This window comes from Oppia nitens, unplaced genomic scaffold (genome assembly GCF_028296485.1).
Source record: "Oppia nitens isolate AA-2021 unplaced genomic scaffold, nextdenovo-longstitch-racon4-pilon3 scaffold5_pilon_pilon_pilon, whole genome shotgun sequence".
Lineage (NCBI taxonomy): Eukaryota > Metazoa > Arthropoda > Arachnida > Sarcoptiformes > Oppiidae > Oppia > Oppia nitens.
Window position 1 is genome coordinate 3,791,565 of NW_026533243.1, and position 16,445 is coordinate 3,808,009.

General features: G+C 23.8%; 3 protein-coding genes across 4 annotated transcripts; 2 read left to right on the forward strand and 1 right to left on the reverse strand.

Annotated features, from left to right (window-relative positions):
- Positions 1 to 4: 4 nt before the first annotated feature.
- Positions 5 to 2,296, forward strand: LOC128961507 (uncharacterized). Its single transcript, XM_054307752.1, has 8 exons — positions 5 to 50; positions 135 to 482; positions 552 to 647; positions 716 to 1,026; positions 1,100 to 1,294; positions 1,377 to 1,563; positions 2,036 to 2,171; positions 2,248 to 2,296. The coding sequence occupies exons 1-8, from the start codon at positions 5 to 7 to the stop codon at positions 2,294 to 2,296; spliced, it is 1,368 nt and encodes a 455-aa protein (XP_054163727.1).
- A 4,248-nt stretch (positions 2,297 to 6,544) lies between these two features.
- On the reverse strand, positions 6,545 to 14,979 carry LOC128961818 (GTP-binding protein Di-Ras2-like). Of its 2 annotated transcripts, XM_054308102.1 has the most exons (6): positions 14,869 to 14,979; positions 14,293 to 14,321; positions 13,773 to 13,912; positions 7,316 to 7,487; positions 6,964 to 7,198; positions 6,545 to 6,741 (listed from the first exon to the last, which is right to left on the reverse strand). In XM_054308102.1, exons 3-6 carry the CDS (start codon positions 13,858 to 13,860, stop codon positions 6,631 to 6,633), a joined length of 606 nt encoding a protein of 201 aa, XP_054164077.1. In that variant the 5' UTR covers positions 13,861 to 13,912; positions 14,293 to 14,321; positions 14,869 to 14,979; the 3' UTR covers positions 6,545 to 6,630. The 2 variants fall into 2 exon arrangements, with proteins under 2 accessions (XP_054164077.1, XP_054164076.1); XM_054308101.1 differs by lacking the exon at positions 14,869 to 14,979 and having other exon boundaries at positions 14,293 to 14,505.
- On the forward strand, positions 14,975 to 16,242 carry LOC128961817 (chromobox protein homolog 3-like). The gene is made up of 2 exons (XM_054308100.1): positions 14,975 to 15,136; positions 15,201 to 16,242. The coding sequence occupies exon 2, from the start codon at positions 15,220 to 15,222 to the stop codon at positions 15,898 to 15,900; it is 681 nt and encodes a 226-aa protein (XP_054164075.1). The 5' UTR covers positions 14,975 to 15,136; positions 15,201 to 15,219; the 3' UTR covers positions 15,901 to 16,242.
- The last annotated feature ends 203 nt before the right edge of the window (positions 16,243 to 16,445 follow it).

The window sequence follows — 16,445 nt, forward strand, 5'->3', positions numbered from 1 at the left end:
ATTCATGCGGTCGGAGTCAATACCTGTGCAAACAGTGTGGAGAACACTCTGTGCCTTCTCTGGCCATAAATAAAAGTATTTTTTATTATTTATAACATTTTGTCATTTTATTAAAAATTGTGTTTATCTGTTAGATATTATTCATTTACAACATTTTAAATCATATTCAATTGACACGACATATCACAACAGTTTGGCTGACGATGAAGTTATTGGTATTCATGTGGAGGGCTATAGATCTTCACTTTGGTTATATGTCGCCAGAAAAGATGAATTAGTCGTTTGGAGCCATAAGTGCCATAAGAGAAATACCAATAACAAAGTCAATAGAGAATCGCAAGAAAAGATGGTTAGATCCGACTCTAATGAAAGCACACTTTCTGAAAGACATTTCAGACGTCACTACGAGTCAGTAACTCATCGGATGATACACAGGAGGGCATCAATTGAAATGTATAGAAAAGCTATCAATAATACTTTTGGTAATAATTTATTTAAAAACAACTATTTTTATATTTAAAAATTGATTAATTTAATTGATTTAATAATAGAAATAGAAAAGGAGATTATAATTAACAGAAGTAACAGTGAATTTGGTTTCAAAATACACGGCAGTCGACCCGTTGTTGTCTCAGCTATTGAAAAGAGTTAGTGGTTTTGAAAAATTATTTTTAAAAATTTATAAAAAAAATGATAATATATTATATAATTTCAGACACACCCGCCGAAACATGTGGTCTAGACGTTGGAGATATTGTGGTTACAATTAACGGATATAATGTATTGGAGTCATCGCATTCAGATGTTGTAAAGTTGGCCCATTCGGGCACTAATACTCTCAAATTAGAAGTGGTTTCCACCAGAAGTGCTCTCAATTGTGAAGAAAATGATGTCAACAATCATGAGATTGTTATGAGTGGTTATTTAATACGTTTTAATAATGACTCTAAAACTTCAAAAACTTATAGAAACAGATGGTTTGTACTCAAGACTGATAACTGTCTTTATTGGTATAAATCAGCCAAAGTATGTAAACTGTAAAAATACAAAAGTTTTAATACAAAATGTGGTAAAATATTTGGTTTAATCTAAATATTAGGAAATGGATCCGTTGGGAGTAATTAGTCTTCACGGCTATACTGCTGGTGAGGAACAGGAGTTGACTGGAGAACATCCCTTTGGCTTCCGATTAGTTAAACTACGCTCTGGTGTCAAATATTTTGCTTCTAAAGACAGCAATACTGTAAACCAATGGGTATTAGCCATCAATCAAAGGGCTGATATATTACACAAAGTAATAAAACTCTATAATATTGAAATTTATTTGTTTTTAATTGTTAATTGCTATTTGATTTTGATATCGAAACCATTTATAGTGTGATCCATATATTGGCTTAACTATAAAAAATACATCGAGAAGTGCCACAAGTTTGACACCTAATGACTGCAGCGGGTATTTGGCTATATTTAGTCAAAGAAGAAAATGTTGGAGAAATCGGTATTTTGTGCTAAAAGACGCCGCGCTTTACATTTATTTTGGAGTCGACGCCAAGTCATCACTCGGTATTATTTACACCCCTACTGACCCCCACATCTTTCTAAACTAAATATTCATTTTTAATACTTTATATTGAAGTTATGGCTCCAATTAAACAAATTTTTTTTATTGAGAGTTATAGTGTAGTTATATTTCTACACTAAATAAACTGTTATGTCGTTTAATTTTTTTTTTTTTGTAAACCATAACAAACATTTTCATAATGAAAATAAAATACTACATTATATTCTCAGCAAAAACATTACAAATCTGTAAAATTAATTGAAAATTAAAAACAATTTTTACTTTTTAGAAACAGAGAATAGAAATAAGAGAGACATAAAAAATGATTAATTAATAAATATATAGAAATATTATATTTTTGTTGACAATACACAACACAACCCTCAATACCAGATCCAATAATGACAAACAAACACTTTTTAATACATTATTTAAAAATATTTAAAAGTAATGTAAAAATTTATAATATTTTAGGCGTATTCTTACTCCACGGTTATAAAGTTCAGAGCTGTGTATTAATCGGAAAGAAGAATACGTTTGAAGCGATTCCTTCTGAAAGTAAATTCAGACACTTATGGCTTATGGCTGAGTCAGACATCGATAAGAAAAGGTATCAAACATTTAGATCTTAAGATCATTTGTTAATTATGATCATTAAAATACAATTTTAATTATATTACAAACAGATGGCTATCAGCACTCGAGTACTCAATTGATCGTTGGATTAAATTATGACTTAAAATATGAAAACTTATAAATTTTAAGAAATTTTTATTTATAAATATATTTAATAATTTTTATGAATATTTTTGTTGTTATTAATAAATTATCATAAATGTACAATTTACAATTGTTGAAAATAAAATTATTTATTACAAAATTATATTATGATATAATAATTATTAAAACTCTAGACTTAAAAATAAGTATTAATTGGGAATAATTATATTTATTAGTATTTTTCGCAACTAAACCGAAAACCAAACAAACATCTAAACAACTTTACAATCAAAATATTATATTTAATATAATTTATTAATTTGTTTCAATTAGTGGCTGTTTTTCACTTTAAGACCCGAAAGTGTCTATTTTGATATAAGGTTACTGAAAAACAACTAATAAATCATAACAATAACTATTTTTGTTATTTAATAAATTTAAGTTTAGTTTTATACTTATAATTATATTCATTAAAACCCAGGTTATGACAAAACAACAATCAGACGCAAGTTTGCGCATAAGTTAAGGTAAGTGTAAAAAACTAGTTTTAAAGTGAAAAGTTTTTTATGAAAACACRTGTCATATAAATAAATATTTAAAGTATATGTTATACAGACCTAATTTAAGTATCATATATTGGTTACTATCCTTGACTGTCAAACGGAAGACATTAAAATGTCATTTATTTTATTGGATGCCATCGATGAAGACATCGGTAATCACCTAAACAGGAGACCATTAGTTTCCATTATTCTCTAAACTAATTCAGTGTTCATGTTATAGAAGTACCTCTTCATGTTGTTCGAGGTTTGTGTCATACGGAAGATCACCACAAATAGCAGACTTWTATTTTTTAWTTTTGGCTGCTTTTGCTCGGGTTTTGATCTTCTGGTCTTCAAGTTTTTTCTTGACTTGTTTTAGATGACGACGWCCAGCAAACCCTACGGTATTGATCTCATCGACCAACTCTTCAATACGYCAYTTGTTTTTTGACAATTGTAACGATGAACTAAACTATAAATAAAAACTATTATCGGTTACAACGCAACGTACTAATCACTACACGATTTACTTTTCCGTCAATGATATTTGCTTTATGTTGGTATCCATCGATGAAATCTTCAATATATTTTAATGTCCAATTGTGCGCTCTTTAGGGATATTTTTGTGTCCATAGTTTTACAACTTATTAAAAATAATTATTTAAAACATGTGCTAAACTGCGTGAGTAGTTTGCGTTTAAGTGRAGTCCGCGAACTTTACGGTAACGCGACTTCATATAACTTACGTTTGCATTACTTTAATATTTTGAAAAGTATTTATTAAAATAATTAAAAATCAATTTCAAATCAATAAATTTAGTTTATACTTAATAAGACCTTAAAATACAGTTTAATATATTAGTTTTCAAACATTATAACAAAATGTATTGTTTAGAGTTTAATAGGTGTAACACTAGGAAATAAATTCCTTATGAATTCCCAAAGAGCGGGAAAGATAAGGAACTTTCGGATTATAAAACAATGGAATCTAATTTAACACAAGTGTTACCACATATTGAACCCTAAATAACAAATTTTATTATACAAAATAACAAATTATAAAATAATTTTTATATTACTTTATTTTAAGTGGTATTCTTTAATAGTATGACTAAATATATATTTTTTGTTGAATATTTCACTGAAATTTTACGCTAAATATTTAAGTTTTGGAACTATTTATAACAATAATATAAAATATATTTTCCTTCCTAACGATGAAGAGGTGAAATAATATATGTTCCCTAAAAATTGGAGGAAACATTTTATTATGAACTTCCCTCAATGGGAATATTGCTCCAACTCTAATGATGATAGATTTTTTAAAATTTTACTTAATTTGTACTAATGTTGATACTATTAAATACAATATTATAATTTATAAATAACTAATAAACTATTATTCATAAACATTTACATTTGTGTCCCAATTTAAACTTAAAATCAAATATAAAATGTTTTAAATCAAATAAATATAAATAAAATATGATTATAACTTTATGATACATACAGTATATAACGTAACAAATTTAACAAATATTTTATAATAACTTTAAAATTTAAATCAAACAATGAGTCTAATAAACTTATAATTATTCATTTAATTTATACAATACTGTGTTTTTATATGTTTTATACAGTATTTAGTTTATATGTGTACTTGAATTTTATAAAAGTTAGTTTTCAATGACTGTTATGTACTAATAAGCTATTAATGTCAGCGAAACTTAAATAATAGTTTATATTTTACTGTTTGGACTTTTCTTGAAAATAGACCGAAAACAGACCGAAATACAAAAAGCAAAACAAAATGAGAAACCAATAAATAGTTTAATCGACAAAAAACATATAAAATGACATTATTTACTCATTTCATGTCTATCAGTGGTATTAATGGCATAATAGTACTAATAATAAGAAAAATAAGATTCCAAAGCATTTCCAAAAATATTAAATTAAAACAATTTTTTATACTTTTCTAGTAATTTAGTATTTATATAATCAATCAAATCAATCAAAAACATCATTTATAAGTCTCAATAATATAATCGCTAACATAAGCAGTCAAATTCAAACTGTACTTATTTTATTAATACATATTATTTAACTACTGTACAGTTTATGATAATAAATAACATTTGTATTAGACTTAGTAAATAATAATTGACAGCTATAACATTATTTAATAATTTATTTAATTTAATATATATTTAAAATGATAATGTTAAATTACAAGTTTTTATGCCAAATTCATTATAATTCATTCAAATATAACTTTCTTATTTACAATCAATAAAATGTTTGTTATCAGTCAAACATGAATACAACAATGTTTATATAATATATGAATTAGTAATGTTCTATAAATAATATATAATACAATTAAAATTAATTAAAAATTATATAAACTGTTATATAAATATTAATTATATAGTACCATATTTTTTAGTAAATATTTTTCACTATTTTTTGTTAGTTTAACTAATTTTACAGTATAAATATAAAACAACTTTTCAACTGCAATATAATTTTAAAACATGATTAACAAATTGATAAACTATAAAAACATAGTATATTGTAATTAATCTTTATTATTAAATGTTAAAGCTTTAAATAGATAAGTAGTTAACAAATAACAATATATTAAAAATGATAACTTTATGTAAAAGTGTAATAATTTATTTACAAGATTAATGTAGTGTATGATAAATACTAATGTAAAAATTGTCAAATTCTAATCAAATATCAATGATTTAAAACTATATTTAGAAAAAAAGCTTAAATTAAGTGTCGGAAGATCGCAAACTTCAAAGGCTTCACTCAAATACGTAATTACTTTCAAATGACAATTACTTTTACAAATTATAAAATTCGTAAATTTATTAAAGTTGCCCAAAAAGTTTGTATAACTAAAATATACTTAATAAATATTAATGACTCAATAAAATTGATAATATAAGTAGTCATACAATAATGACAATGATTAAAAATTCAACAATTTTGCAAATTATTTGAATCAAATAATGTACAATATATAGGCTTACATTGCAATTAATTGTTGAATTTTGAAATTGATATCTTAAAGGCAAATCATTCAAAATTATAATAATATCTTAAAAGTATCTAAAAACTAGTTTATATTAAATATTTACATTATTTTAACTAATGAATTATTCAACATATTTAGCTTTGTTTTAATAATAATTTATCAAAAAAGTTTTATACAACTATTTTATAATTTGTATTTTAAAGTTTTTGTCATTTTTTAGTTATTCAAAATCTATTTGTATAAAACTCATATTAAATCCCATTCCTAATCTTTTGACACTTCCTTATTTAATATAACATATATTAATGTTATACCAATTAATTAATTTATTCTAAACAATAACAGTATTGTTAACAATTAAGTTTAAATTATAAATGATTTTATTTAGTTATCAATACAAGTTATATCAATTTTTAAATTTTCTACGTTTATAATTGTCTTGTTTTATAATTATCTAAATCTTTGCATAAAATAATTTATTATGTTTTATATTGAAAACGACTCAATCGTTTTCTTCACAAAACTGTTTTAGTCTTTCAATCTTTTAATATAATATTAGAATACTTTGTATTTTTGGATCACTAGATCATACAACAGATTTAATAATAATAATAATAATAATTGATTTAATTAATAAAATCATATTTGTTTAAAAATGATGATCAAGTGATTGGCCAAACAAACTGAGGCTATATTTGTATATATGACACACACAGACACAAAAAATAGTCAAAATTGTAGAATTGATGAATTGATGGCTACATTAGAGAACAGTGACCTTTTAATTTCTCTTTCCTTATTTGTGATCTCGTTTTCTTCAGATCCATACGTAAAGACATGTTTCGACTYTTGTCCAGTGATAGCAACTCCTATAATCAAAAAACAAATATACAGTACGTAAACGTTTGGCAAAACAATCAATAATTGTTTTTTGTTGTCTATAATTATTTTTTTTATCCCGACAGTCAYGAGTAATATTAATAAAATTAATGTTATTATTAGAAATTATATACAATTTGTAAATCGATATGTTATATATTGAAATTGTGATAATAATAAATCAATAGTTGAATGGATATATAATATATTACCTGAAACGCCTCGTGAACGTTGTGTCCTGTTTTGGCTGACGTCTCGATAAAGGCACAGCCCTTCAGTATTTTGCTGACCATTTCGTTGGCGTAATCATTGGTGACCTCTCTGTTGACATCTTCATCACATTTGTTTCCGACTAACATAATCGGCAGATTCTCTTCTCCCGCTTTTACCTCAATTATCTCACGATATGTTGGTATCAGTTCTTCTAAACTTTGTTTGGATGTAATACTATTTAATGGATAAAATTAATTATAAATTCATAAACACTATATTTTTATAATTGAATTTATAATATCTAAGTATTATGTTTTCAATTAAATATAATTGAAATAAATGTCTGAATACCTATAAACCAACATAAATGCATGTCCTTTAGTGATGTTAAGTCTTTGCATAGCTGGGAATTGATGAGAACCGGTAGTATCGGTGATCTGTAACGTACAGACATTTTTATTGCACGATATCACTTGTCTATACGTGTCCTCAATTGTTGGTATATAGGAATCTCGAAATGTGCCTAGGTACAATACAGATTTCATTAATTATCAATTTTATTTGTTAAATATCTAATGTTTTATATTCAAACATATAATCTATTATTTATATTAAAATTAATTTATAATTTTATATTAAAAAATATTTGTTAACAGTTTAAATACAGATATTTCTTTACTTTATAGTTTAACATTTTATTACTGTATAAAATAAAATTTTTATTTATTTTATTTATTATTATATCTTAGCTCTCAATAAAAGAAATTTACGATCCAAAATATTTTACACTAAACTTAATAATAAAATTTACTAATATTTTTCTAAAATTATGTACATTTAATATTATTCATAATAAATATATTGTATAATACAGTATTAATTTCGTTAACAAAAATCATAATTATTTTGTTTTGACGTTAAATGTTGTGTATTTCAAACATGTGTTTTTTATTATTGCAAAACTAATTTAAGATTGATATTTCCTTTATAAATTTAATTAAAATAGTAATTTAAGATATTTTAATTTACAGACTATTATATCAATAAATTTATTTAAAACTGTGATTGGTCATTAATAATTAAATATTTACATAAACAGCAATAGAATAGTAATTGTAAACTCATTATTTCATTATTTTTATTATCAGTGACTTACTTTTATGTACATTAAAATTATTGATATCATTAAACAGTATTACTATTCTGTTAATTTTACTAATAAATTAACAAATAAATTGTATGTTTTATATATAATACAGTAGATATCTTGCAAAAAAAATAAATAAAATTACGATTTTGTAGGTCAATACATAAAGTGTTGTTAATTGAATTATTCAAAGTAATATATTTAAGTAAGATTTAGCCTATATGTCATTTAATAGCAATTCAATAGAGTTTAGTAATGTTATCATTTTTCACAAATATCTTATATCTATTATATTTCATATCATATTTATGTAAATCCTATTTTGCAATTTATATATATATTTCATGTCTTATTATATAACTTTAGTATTCCTGTAATTTTTCAATGAAATAAGCAAAACATTAATTTTATACAATTTCTAATACTAATAAATTTATGTTATATAATAATAATTATTATTTTTGATATATAATAATAAATGATATATTGAATTCATTATCTAAATAATAGATTATGTTATCTAATGTTATAACTTATACTATTATACAGTATTTTGTATCTATATTACTGTAATTATTATAGTTATACTATAGTTGTCAATATACTAGTGTATGTATACTGCAGTACAGCATGTAATGTGATTTATTTCTTTTTAAAATTTAATATCCTTTACTAAATGTTTATTAATTCAAAAACGTAATAATTTATACTGATAGTGTGATCTCTTCTTGTCGCATAAAATATTTTTAAAAGTAATTTTATTTTTGTAATAGTCCTAGCAATGTTTTTAAATTTATTTTTTGATAAAATATAACATAGATTATTGGTCTTTAAGTATGCTAAGAAATATTTGTTATATCACTTTAAATGGATCCGTTACACTGCTTAAACTCTCATGACATTCAGATAAGATTTGTGATAAAATTTGAATATTGTCCCAAAACTAATCCATCGATGGCGGTAATAAATATTAGTGATGTCTATCTTAAAGCCGTTAATAAAATGATTAGTCACCTTTAATGAAAGTTATGAAAAGAAAACGGTGTTGACGTGGGAAACAATAAAGCGCGGGAAAATCATCAAAGATTCAAAACGAAAAATAAAAACTATTAGTGGTGATAAATCTTAAGTTTTTCTAAAAATAAATTCGATTAATATCCGGCTATGATATATAAACTATTAAAAGGAATTTAGTCTAAATTGACATAGGATATTTGTAATTAAGTTAATTACTTTATGATTTCACTCCTAAACAATAGGCAAAGTTGATAAAAATTTTCCAATATTTTGTTTACAATTAAAATTTGACGGATTTATATGATGTATTAAAACCGTTGATGAATCATTGTATTGACCAGATATTGCTTTGTCAGATTAGTATTTGTTTCGATCAATGTAACACTTCCTAGGCGGCAAATAAATCGAAAATCAAGAAGAAGTCAAAATGGGAAACGAAGAGTTTTTCGATTTATAACAGAAAAAGTTGTTGGCCGAAAAATTTGAAAAATTGCTGAATAAATTTTAAGATGTTATTGAAGTTAATAGATATTATATCATTGATTATTTAAAATTAACTTTTTAATAAAATCAAATTTAAAATTTGCTATTTTTTGCGACATCATGAGATCACAACATCAGTATAAAGTTTGAATATTTAATGCAATTTTTAAGCAAAACATATATTTTTATTTAATGTAATTCATTGACTGAACTCTGACTTTATTATTTTATTCCCGAAATATGTTTTTATTAATTTCTTAAAGCATGTGTTGAATTTCAATTGATATGAAACCTATAGTAATATTGTTATCAAACTTGTGTTTCAGTTAGTCAGATATAATATACACAAAATACAAATAATATACTGTATAATAARTTAAAGATTTTATAATAATTTATAAAACAGTGAAATACTACTGGATTTAGCACCGTTTACATATACAGTTTATAGTACTAATGATTTATATTTAATATAAATTTTATACAGTATTTATAAGCTAACTATTGTATTGACAATATACGTGTACATTGATATAAATCAACATATCTTAAACATTTACTTTAATTATGTTTAGTCCCGTCTAGCCATGTTTAATCATCATATGCTCAAATAAATCATCAAATTAATCAAATCTATGGAATTGTATAATACTATAAATTATACAAAAATAAAGTGCTCTCAGTATTCAAATAATCCTTATTTTCAAACGGTTATCAATTTATTTGCTTTGACAGCTAAAAGCTGCTTAAATTAGACTCTCATCAACACATGTATTATAAACATTTGTTAATTATTATTAATCTCTATTAAAATAATCAGAACTTTTTGTATTAAAATATTTACTATAATTTTTATAACTATGAGTTAACAAACTTGATTTTTAGAAAAAAATAAATTAGCAATAAATAACTCTATAAATATACATTTTTTATAAATATTTATTTATTATAGTCTTTAAATATCTTTGCAAAACTTTTTTATTTTTTAAATTAAAATGAATATTAAAGATTAAATAACAATGACTCATAAGACTTATTTTAAATTTATATTATAATCTCAACAAATTTATATGTATATAATGTATTTGTGTAAATATATAATTTATGTAACGTTATATTCTTATTATATATAGTATATAACTGAGTTTTATTTTCTATTACAATATATTATATTTGAATAATTGTAAAAATTGAATAAAAGTAAACTAATGTTAATTTATAATATTATTTAAGATTATTTAATCCACCCCCAACATTTGTTGGTATCATTGAAGGCCATTTTAAATTGAAATAATCACTAGAATTGGAGCATGGTGAATTTACTCTTTTACATTAATAGCCCACACACTTATAAACTATTCTATTTTTTGCTCTATATTTACAAATACTAATATAAACGCTATTACTGTAGTGACAAAAACTCAATTATATTAAATATATTTATTTAGCATTAAGTGTAATATTTGCTTTAGAAAATACAATTGATTAATTTTAAATTAAAAATAAAAAAGTGTGTCACTAAAATAATAAATTTAATTTCTATTCAACATTTTTGTGTATTTTACAAATCATTGTATTTATTTTCATAGATTACTTTGTGATCATTAAATATAACTAAATTAGACATAACATTATAATGTGTTTTATAATAATAAGAGACGAGTGTTTATTCAAAAAATGTAACACAAATATCCAGAAATTTATTATAAAAATATTATTCATGAGTGGGGAGAAAGTTTCAAATTCAATGATAAGACATATGATTTATAATAGATATAACGTTATGAACTTTACATTAAAACCCACACCAAAATCAATAATTCTTTCATTTTTTCTCATTTATTTATATATATATTAATGTCTTTCATAAGTTGAATCATAAATGTTTTATTTGAATGTTTTATGATAACAAATTCATATAAATATACTGTACAATAGACTCTACTAATGAAAATTATCTTTTTCAATATTTTCTAAACTCAAAATAATGTAAAAAAATTAATTATCTAAGTTTTTTAATTATTATAAAAACTCAAATAAAAAATAATTTTAATATATCTTTTAAAAACTTTTATTTATATTATTTAATTTAATTTTAATTATATGTATACATGTTGCATGTATTTTAATTAAAAGTATTAATAGAATGAAATAAACTAATAATAGTTTATAAATACAATAACACAAAAATTATAATATTAATAAATTTATATTCTTGAATTTTAAATTATATAAAAAATTAAAAATAGATCCGGAAAAATGCTTAAAGATTAAATAAAAATAAGTCATAAAAATAGTGAAATATTTTTATAATAAATTTATAACAAATTAAACAATTTAAAAAGAAGCAATTTATAATTTATAATTAGCGATAATGTAATCTATACAATATTTTTAATAAGAAAATAGAAATAATTTGTTATTTTCATAAATAATAATCACTTAATAAAATTTTTAATGGTGTTAATGGTGGCACAGAAAATAATAATAATAAAAAATTAGAAAAAACAAATTATCTAAATTAAGCTTTAGATATTATGAAATATTGCAATAGTATATGGCAATATATTTGATTAAGTAATTTATTTGGTTTTTAATGTTTAATCATAAAATATTAATAAAGTTTGTTATAATATAAACAGTTTGTTGGCAATGAAATTCAAGAAATTTATATATTTTTATTGATTATATTGTGTTATAAACTAAAGGAAAGTGATGTCTATGTGACTGTGTATTGCTTTGAAGTGGCTTTTAAGTCAATTGTAGTCAAATGTTAAATAAATACAGTAGTGATATCATATCATTAATATATTATAGTTTATATGCTGTTAGAAAACAGTGAAAACAACATTCAATTACAGAAAATTTTACAAAAAGCATTTACTAATTAAATTAATCGCTTATTGATATAAAAAAGTTGGACATTAAATTCATTGGTATTTTATGACTTGTACTGTATATCACAAAACTATACTAATAATTATTATTTTATTACTAACAACAATAAAACTAATCATACATTTTGTTTCTTATATGACTTTTTGTTAGTACAGTACATGTGATTCAATGGCACGCGGCTTGAATTAGAGCCTTGTTTTTCACATATTTAGACAAACAATCAAATACATGACACACACAMACACACACAAACACACACACACACACACACACACACACACACACACACACACACACACACACACACACAAACACACACACATACATACATAAAAATGTATATAAACTTGAATACTATTTTTCATGTCAAGGATCTGCACTAACTGTCTATAAAATTATTTCAATTTCAATGACTAATAAGTAAATACAACTTAAAAGACTAAGATTTGCCTGACCTTACATCACATATAATTTTGTTTGTATTTTGTTATACATTGGAGATTGTGTCAGATATTATAATTATTATAACAAATAATACTAAGTTTATTTTATACATTAACATAAACACATACAACTCTTATCATAAATAAAGATAAATTTATACATTTAATAATTATTTACTCTAATAGCCATTTATCATTTTATAAACAATTGTCTTTTTGGTTGATTGTTGATATCATGTAATGTTAAATAATATGGTATTTTTATCAATTTTAAATAACTAACAATAATACAATTATTGTCTTTAAATTATATAAATCTTATTTTAGTAATTTATTATTGTAAAAATATAAGGTTTATATCTTAAATCGTTTATAACTAGAATTTGTTTATTAACTTATTAGTTGTTTGCAAAATATTTATTGGCAATTAATCTAATAAATTCAAAAGTTATATACAATAAATATTTCTAAAATTTAACTTAAAATTGAATTTACTGCAATTACAATAAGGTATATAAAATACTATGCTTTGAATTGTTTATTTACTAAAATTTTATAACAATTTCAGTAAACAACATTTAAATAATAATAGCATTTGTGAATATTATAAATAATAACCAACTTAAATAAATAACATTATTTAAAAATTATTTAATAAATAATATAAAAGTATAGTAAAAACACAGTAAAATGTTAATTGTATGGAAATCTCTATCCATTGTATTAGATTTGTTTTTATAGCAGAAATAAATGATAATAAAGTATTAAAATAATAGTTGTAAATATAAATTAAATGAATAAATGTAAAAATATGTCAAACCTTTAACAAATCTCAAAACCATTGAAGATTTGCCAACCCCTCCGGCGCCGAACACTACTACCCGGTAGTCATTACTCTGTTCGGGCATCGCTCGCACCTTAACAGAGGTTTGAGGCTTTCTTTCAATTTTTGTTGATTTACTATTTAAACAAATTATTATTATTTACATTAGATTTTTATTACTGACAATAATACTGATGTTTTCAATGATAAAATAATTATTCATTAAATGACAGTTAATATTATATATAAAAATTAATTTTTTATTATTAGTAAAAATTATAACTTTTTATAACATTCATTTATAAATATAAAACAATAATAATATTAATAAAAATAGACATTAATAAAATAGCTATAATTAGATTGATATTAAAATAGCATTAATAGGCCTATGATATTTAAAACAAATGATAATACAATAATTGTTTTAAATTTACTATTGTATAAAATATCATAAATATCATCTATTGTATTAACACAGTTTTTAAAAACATAAAATAAATATGACTTTACTTACATTTTGACGGCTTATGCCAAACACTAACACTACAATAAAAATTAATTAAAACTTTTAAAGATATTAATTACAATCGACACACAATTTTATGGCTCTATAATGAAAGACAATCGTATGATATCTTCGATGGTATAAAAAAATACAACGACTTAGAGATTTGTGAAGCAATCGATCGCACCGTTGGCTCACAAAATATATTCACTTTACTTCCCTCACCCTCTATATACCTCAGCACTTGTTTTACGATTCACTACTATATCTATATATTGATCCAAAAATCAATACTAAATGACTATTAAATTCTCTCTCTCTCTCTCTCTCTCTCTCTCTCTCTCTCTCTCTCTCTCTCTCTCTCTCTCTCTCTCTCTCTCTCTCTCCTCTCTATACACAGAATATTCTTAACCGTAATAATCAAGGGTTCATCAGATGATTCAAATTAAGCAAAAAAAACTTAAATTAAGTCTTTTTGATATTATTTTCGAAATATAAAATGTTTGTAAAAAAAATAATTGTTATAATATGTTAATTATATGAATAAAAGTATTGCAATTGAAATGTTATTTAAATGTTGCGGACCTTTAAAAGTGCGGACCTTTGGGTCACTGTATGTATGTATTGACTGACAATAAGTGTTATGTGTTTGACGTCATCTATACGTATGTACTGATAGTCTCCACCCATAAGATAGCAAACAATGAAAACCAATGAAATCAATGATTCAAAGCATTGTTTTTCTCGTCTTTTGAATGAATGACTGACTCGTCGTTTGTTTAGATAATAGTCGACCACAAGATTTGGACATCACTTGTGGCCACACGTGTCGGACACACAAACACATCAATCGGTAATAATTTGAAAGTTATGCTATGATATGATGTGATGACAATTTGATTTGTTTGACCAAATAGTTTGTGACAATTGTTTACGATGGCCGAAGAAGATGACTTTGAAATCGACAAAATTGTGGACAAACGAGTTGACAGTAACGGCAAAGTGGAGTATTGGGTCAAATGGAAAGGTTTCGATGAAACAGACAATACATGGGAACTGAAGGAAAACCTAATGCAGAATCTGAAGTGCAGTTCAGTTGTCGACCAATTTGAAAGACAACTGAAGAATACAACCGACAGTCATAACAATACTGCCAATCATTATCTCATCGATGATAACAAAGTTATCGCTAACACGACTCGTGTCGCTAAAGAAGATTCCACACATAAGTTGAGTGATATATCAGCCAAAAGCAACACAAAAGACAATATTATGAATAAAAAAGGCATCAAAAAGAATGGCAACACTTCCGATTCGGTGACGACAACTAAAAGAGCTCACAATAAAACAAATAGGAAATTGAAGAATTGCCCAAATGATGAAAAGATGGACCAAATACCAGATAAAGTGATAGACAAATCAAAGCTGAAAGGCTTTGATCGACAACTCGAAGCCGATTACATATGCGGTGCGACCACTCTTTACGGAGAACTCATGTTTCTTATCAAATGGAAAGGCGTTAATTCTGCCGATTTGGTGGCCGCTAAAGAGGCCAACCAAAAGATACCGCAAACGGTTATCAAATTTTATGAGAAGAATCTTTGCTTCAAGAATTGAAATCATTTGATTTAAATCTTATTGACTTAAGAAGTCGCTCAATACTTGTTGTCTTTTGAATTGTTTAACAGTTTTATAAAAAAATTTACAATTTGTATTAATCCCATGTTTACCGTATTATACCACGAAATACAGCGCCAATACATTAAATATGACTTTCCTGACAATGACAGCAATTGATTGTTATTACCAATAATTTTAAATTATCATTAATTGGTTGTTATACGAGACTATGTATTGTTATAGTTGTACAACTTTATAATGAATTGTGGAAACATTGATTGAATTTTATTTCACTGTTTCATAATTTGTACATAAATTGTCGCAAATGTTACTAAAATAAGCTGAAAACTGTTTTGTCTTAATTATAATTAATTATTATTTATTAATTCATATACAAAATTTACATTACGATCTTAATTATTAATAGCAATAACTAAATTTCAGTGATAAGGTGTTAAAATGTTGTCATTTATACGGTAAATGCACTGTTAGTGTACACACTTTTGCACTGTATTGGGCTGTATATTGAATAATACGGTATC

Coding starts and splice junctions, on each gene's coding strand:
- LOC128961507 (XM_054307752.1), top strand. CDS start 5: ATGCGGTCGGAGTCAATACCTGTGCAAACAGTGTGGAGAACACTCT. Junction 1,027..1,099: donor ATTGGTATAAATCAGCCAAA/GTATGTAAACTG, acceptor TCTAAATATTAG/GAAATGGATCCGTTGGGAGT. Junction 1,564..2,035: donor CGACGCCAAGTCATCACTCG/GTATTATTTACA, acceptor ATAATATTTTAG/GCGTATTCTTACTCCACGGT.
- LOC128961817 (XM_054308100.1), top strand. CDS start 15,220: ATGGCCGAAGAAGATGACTTTGAAATCGACAAAATTGTGGACAAACGA.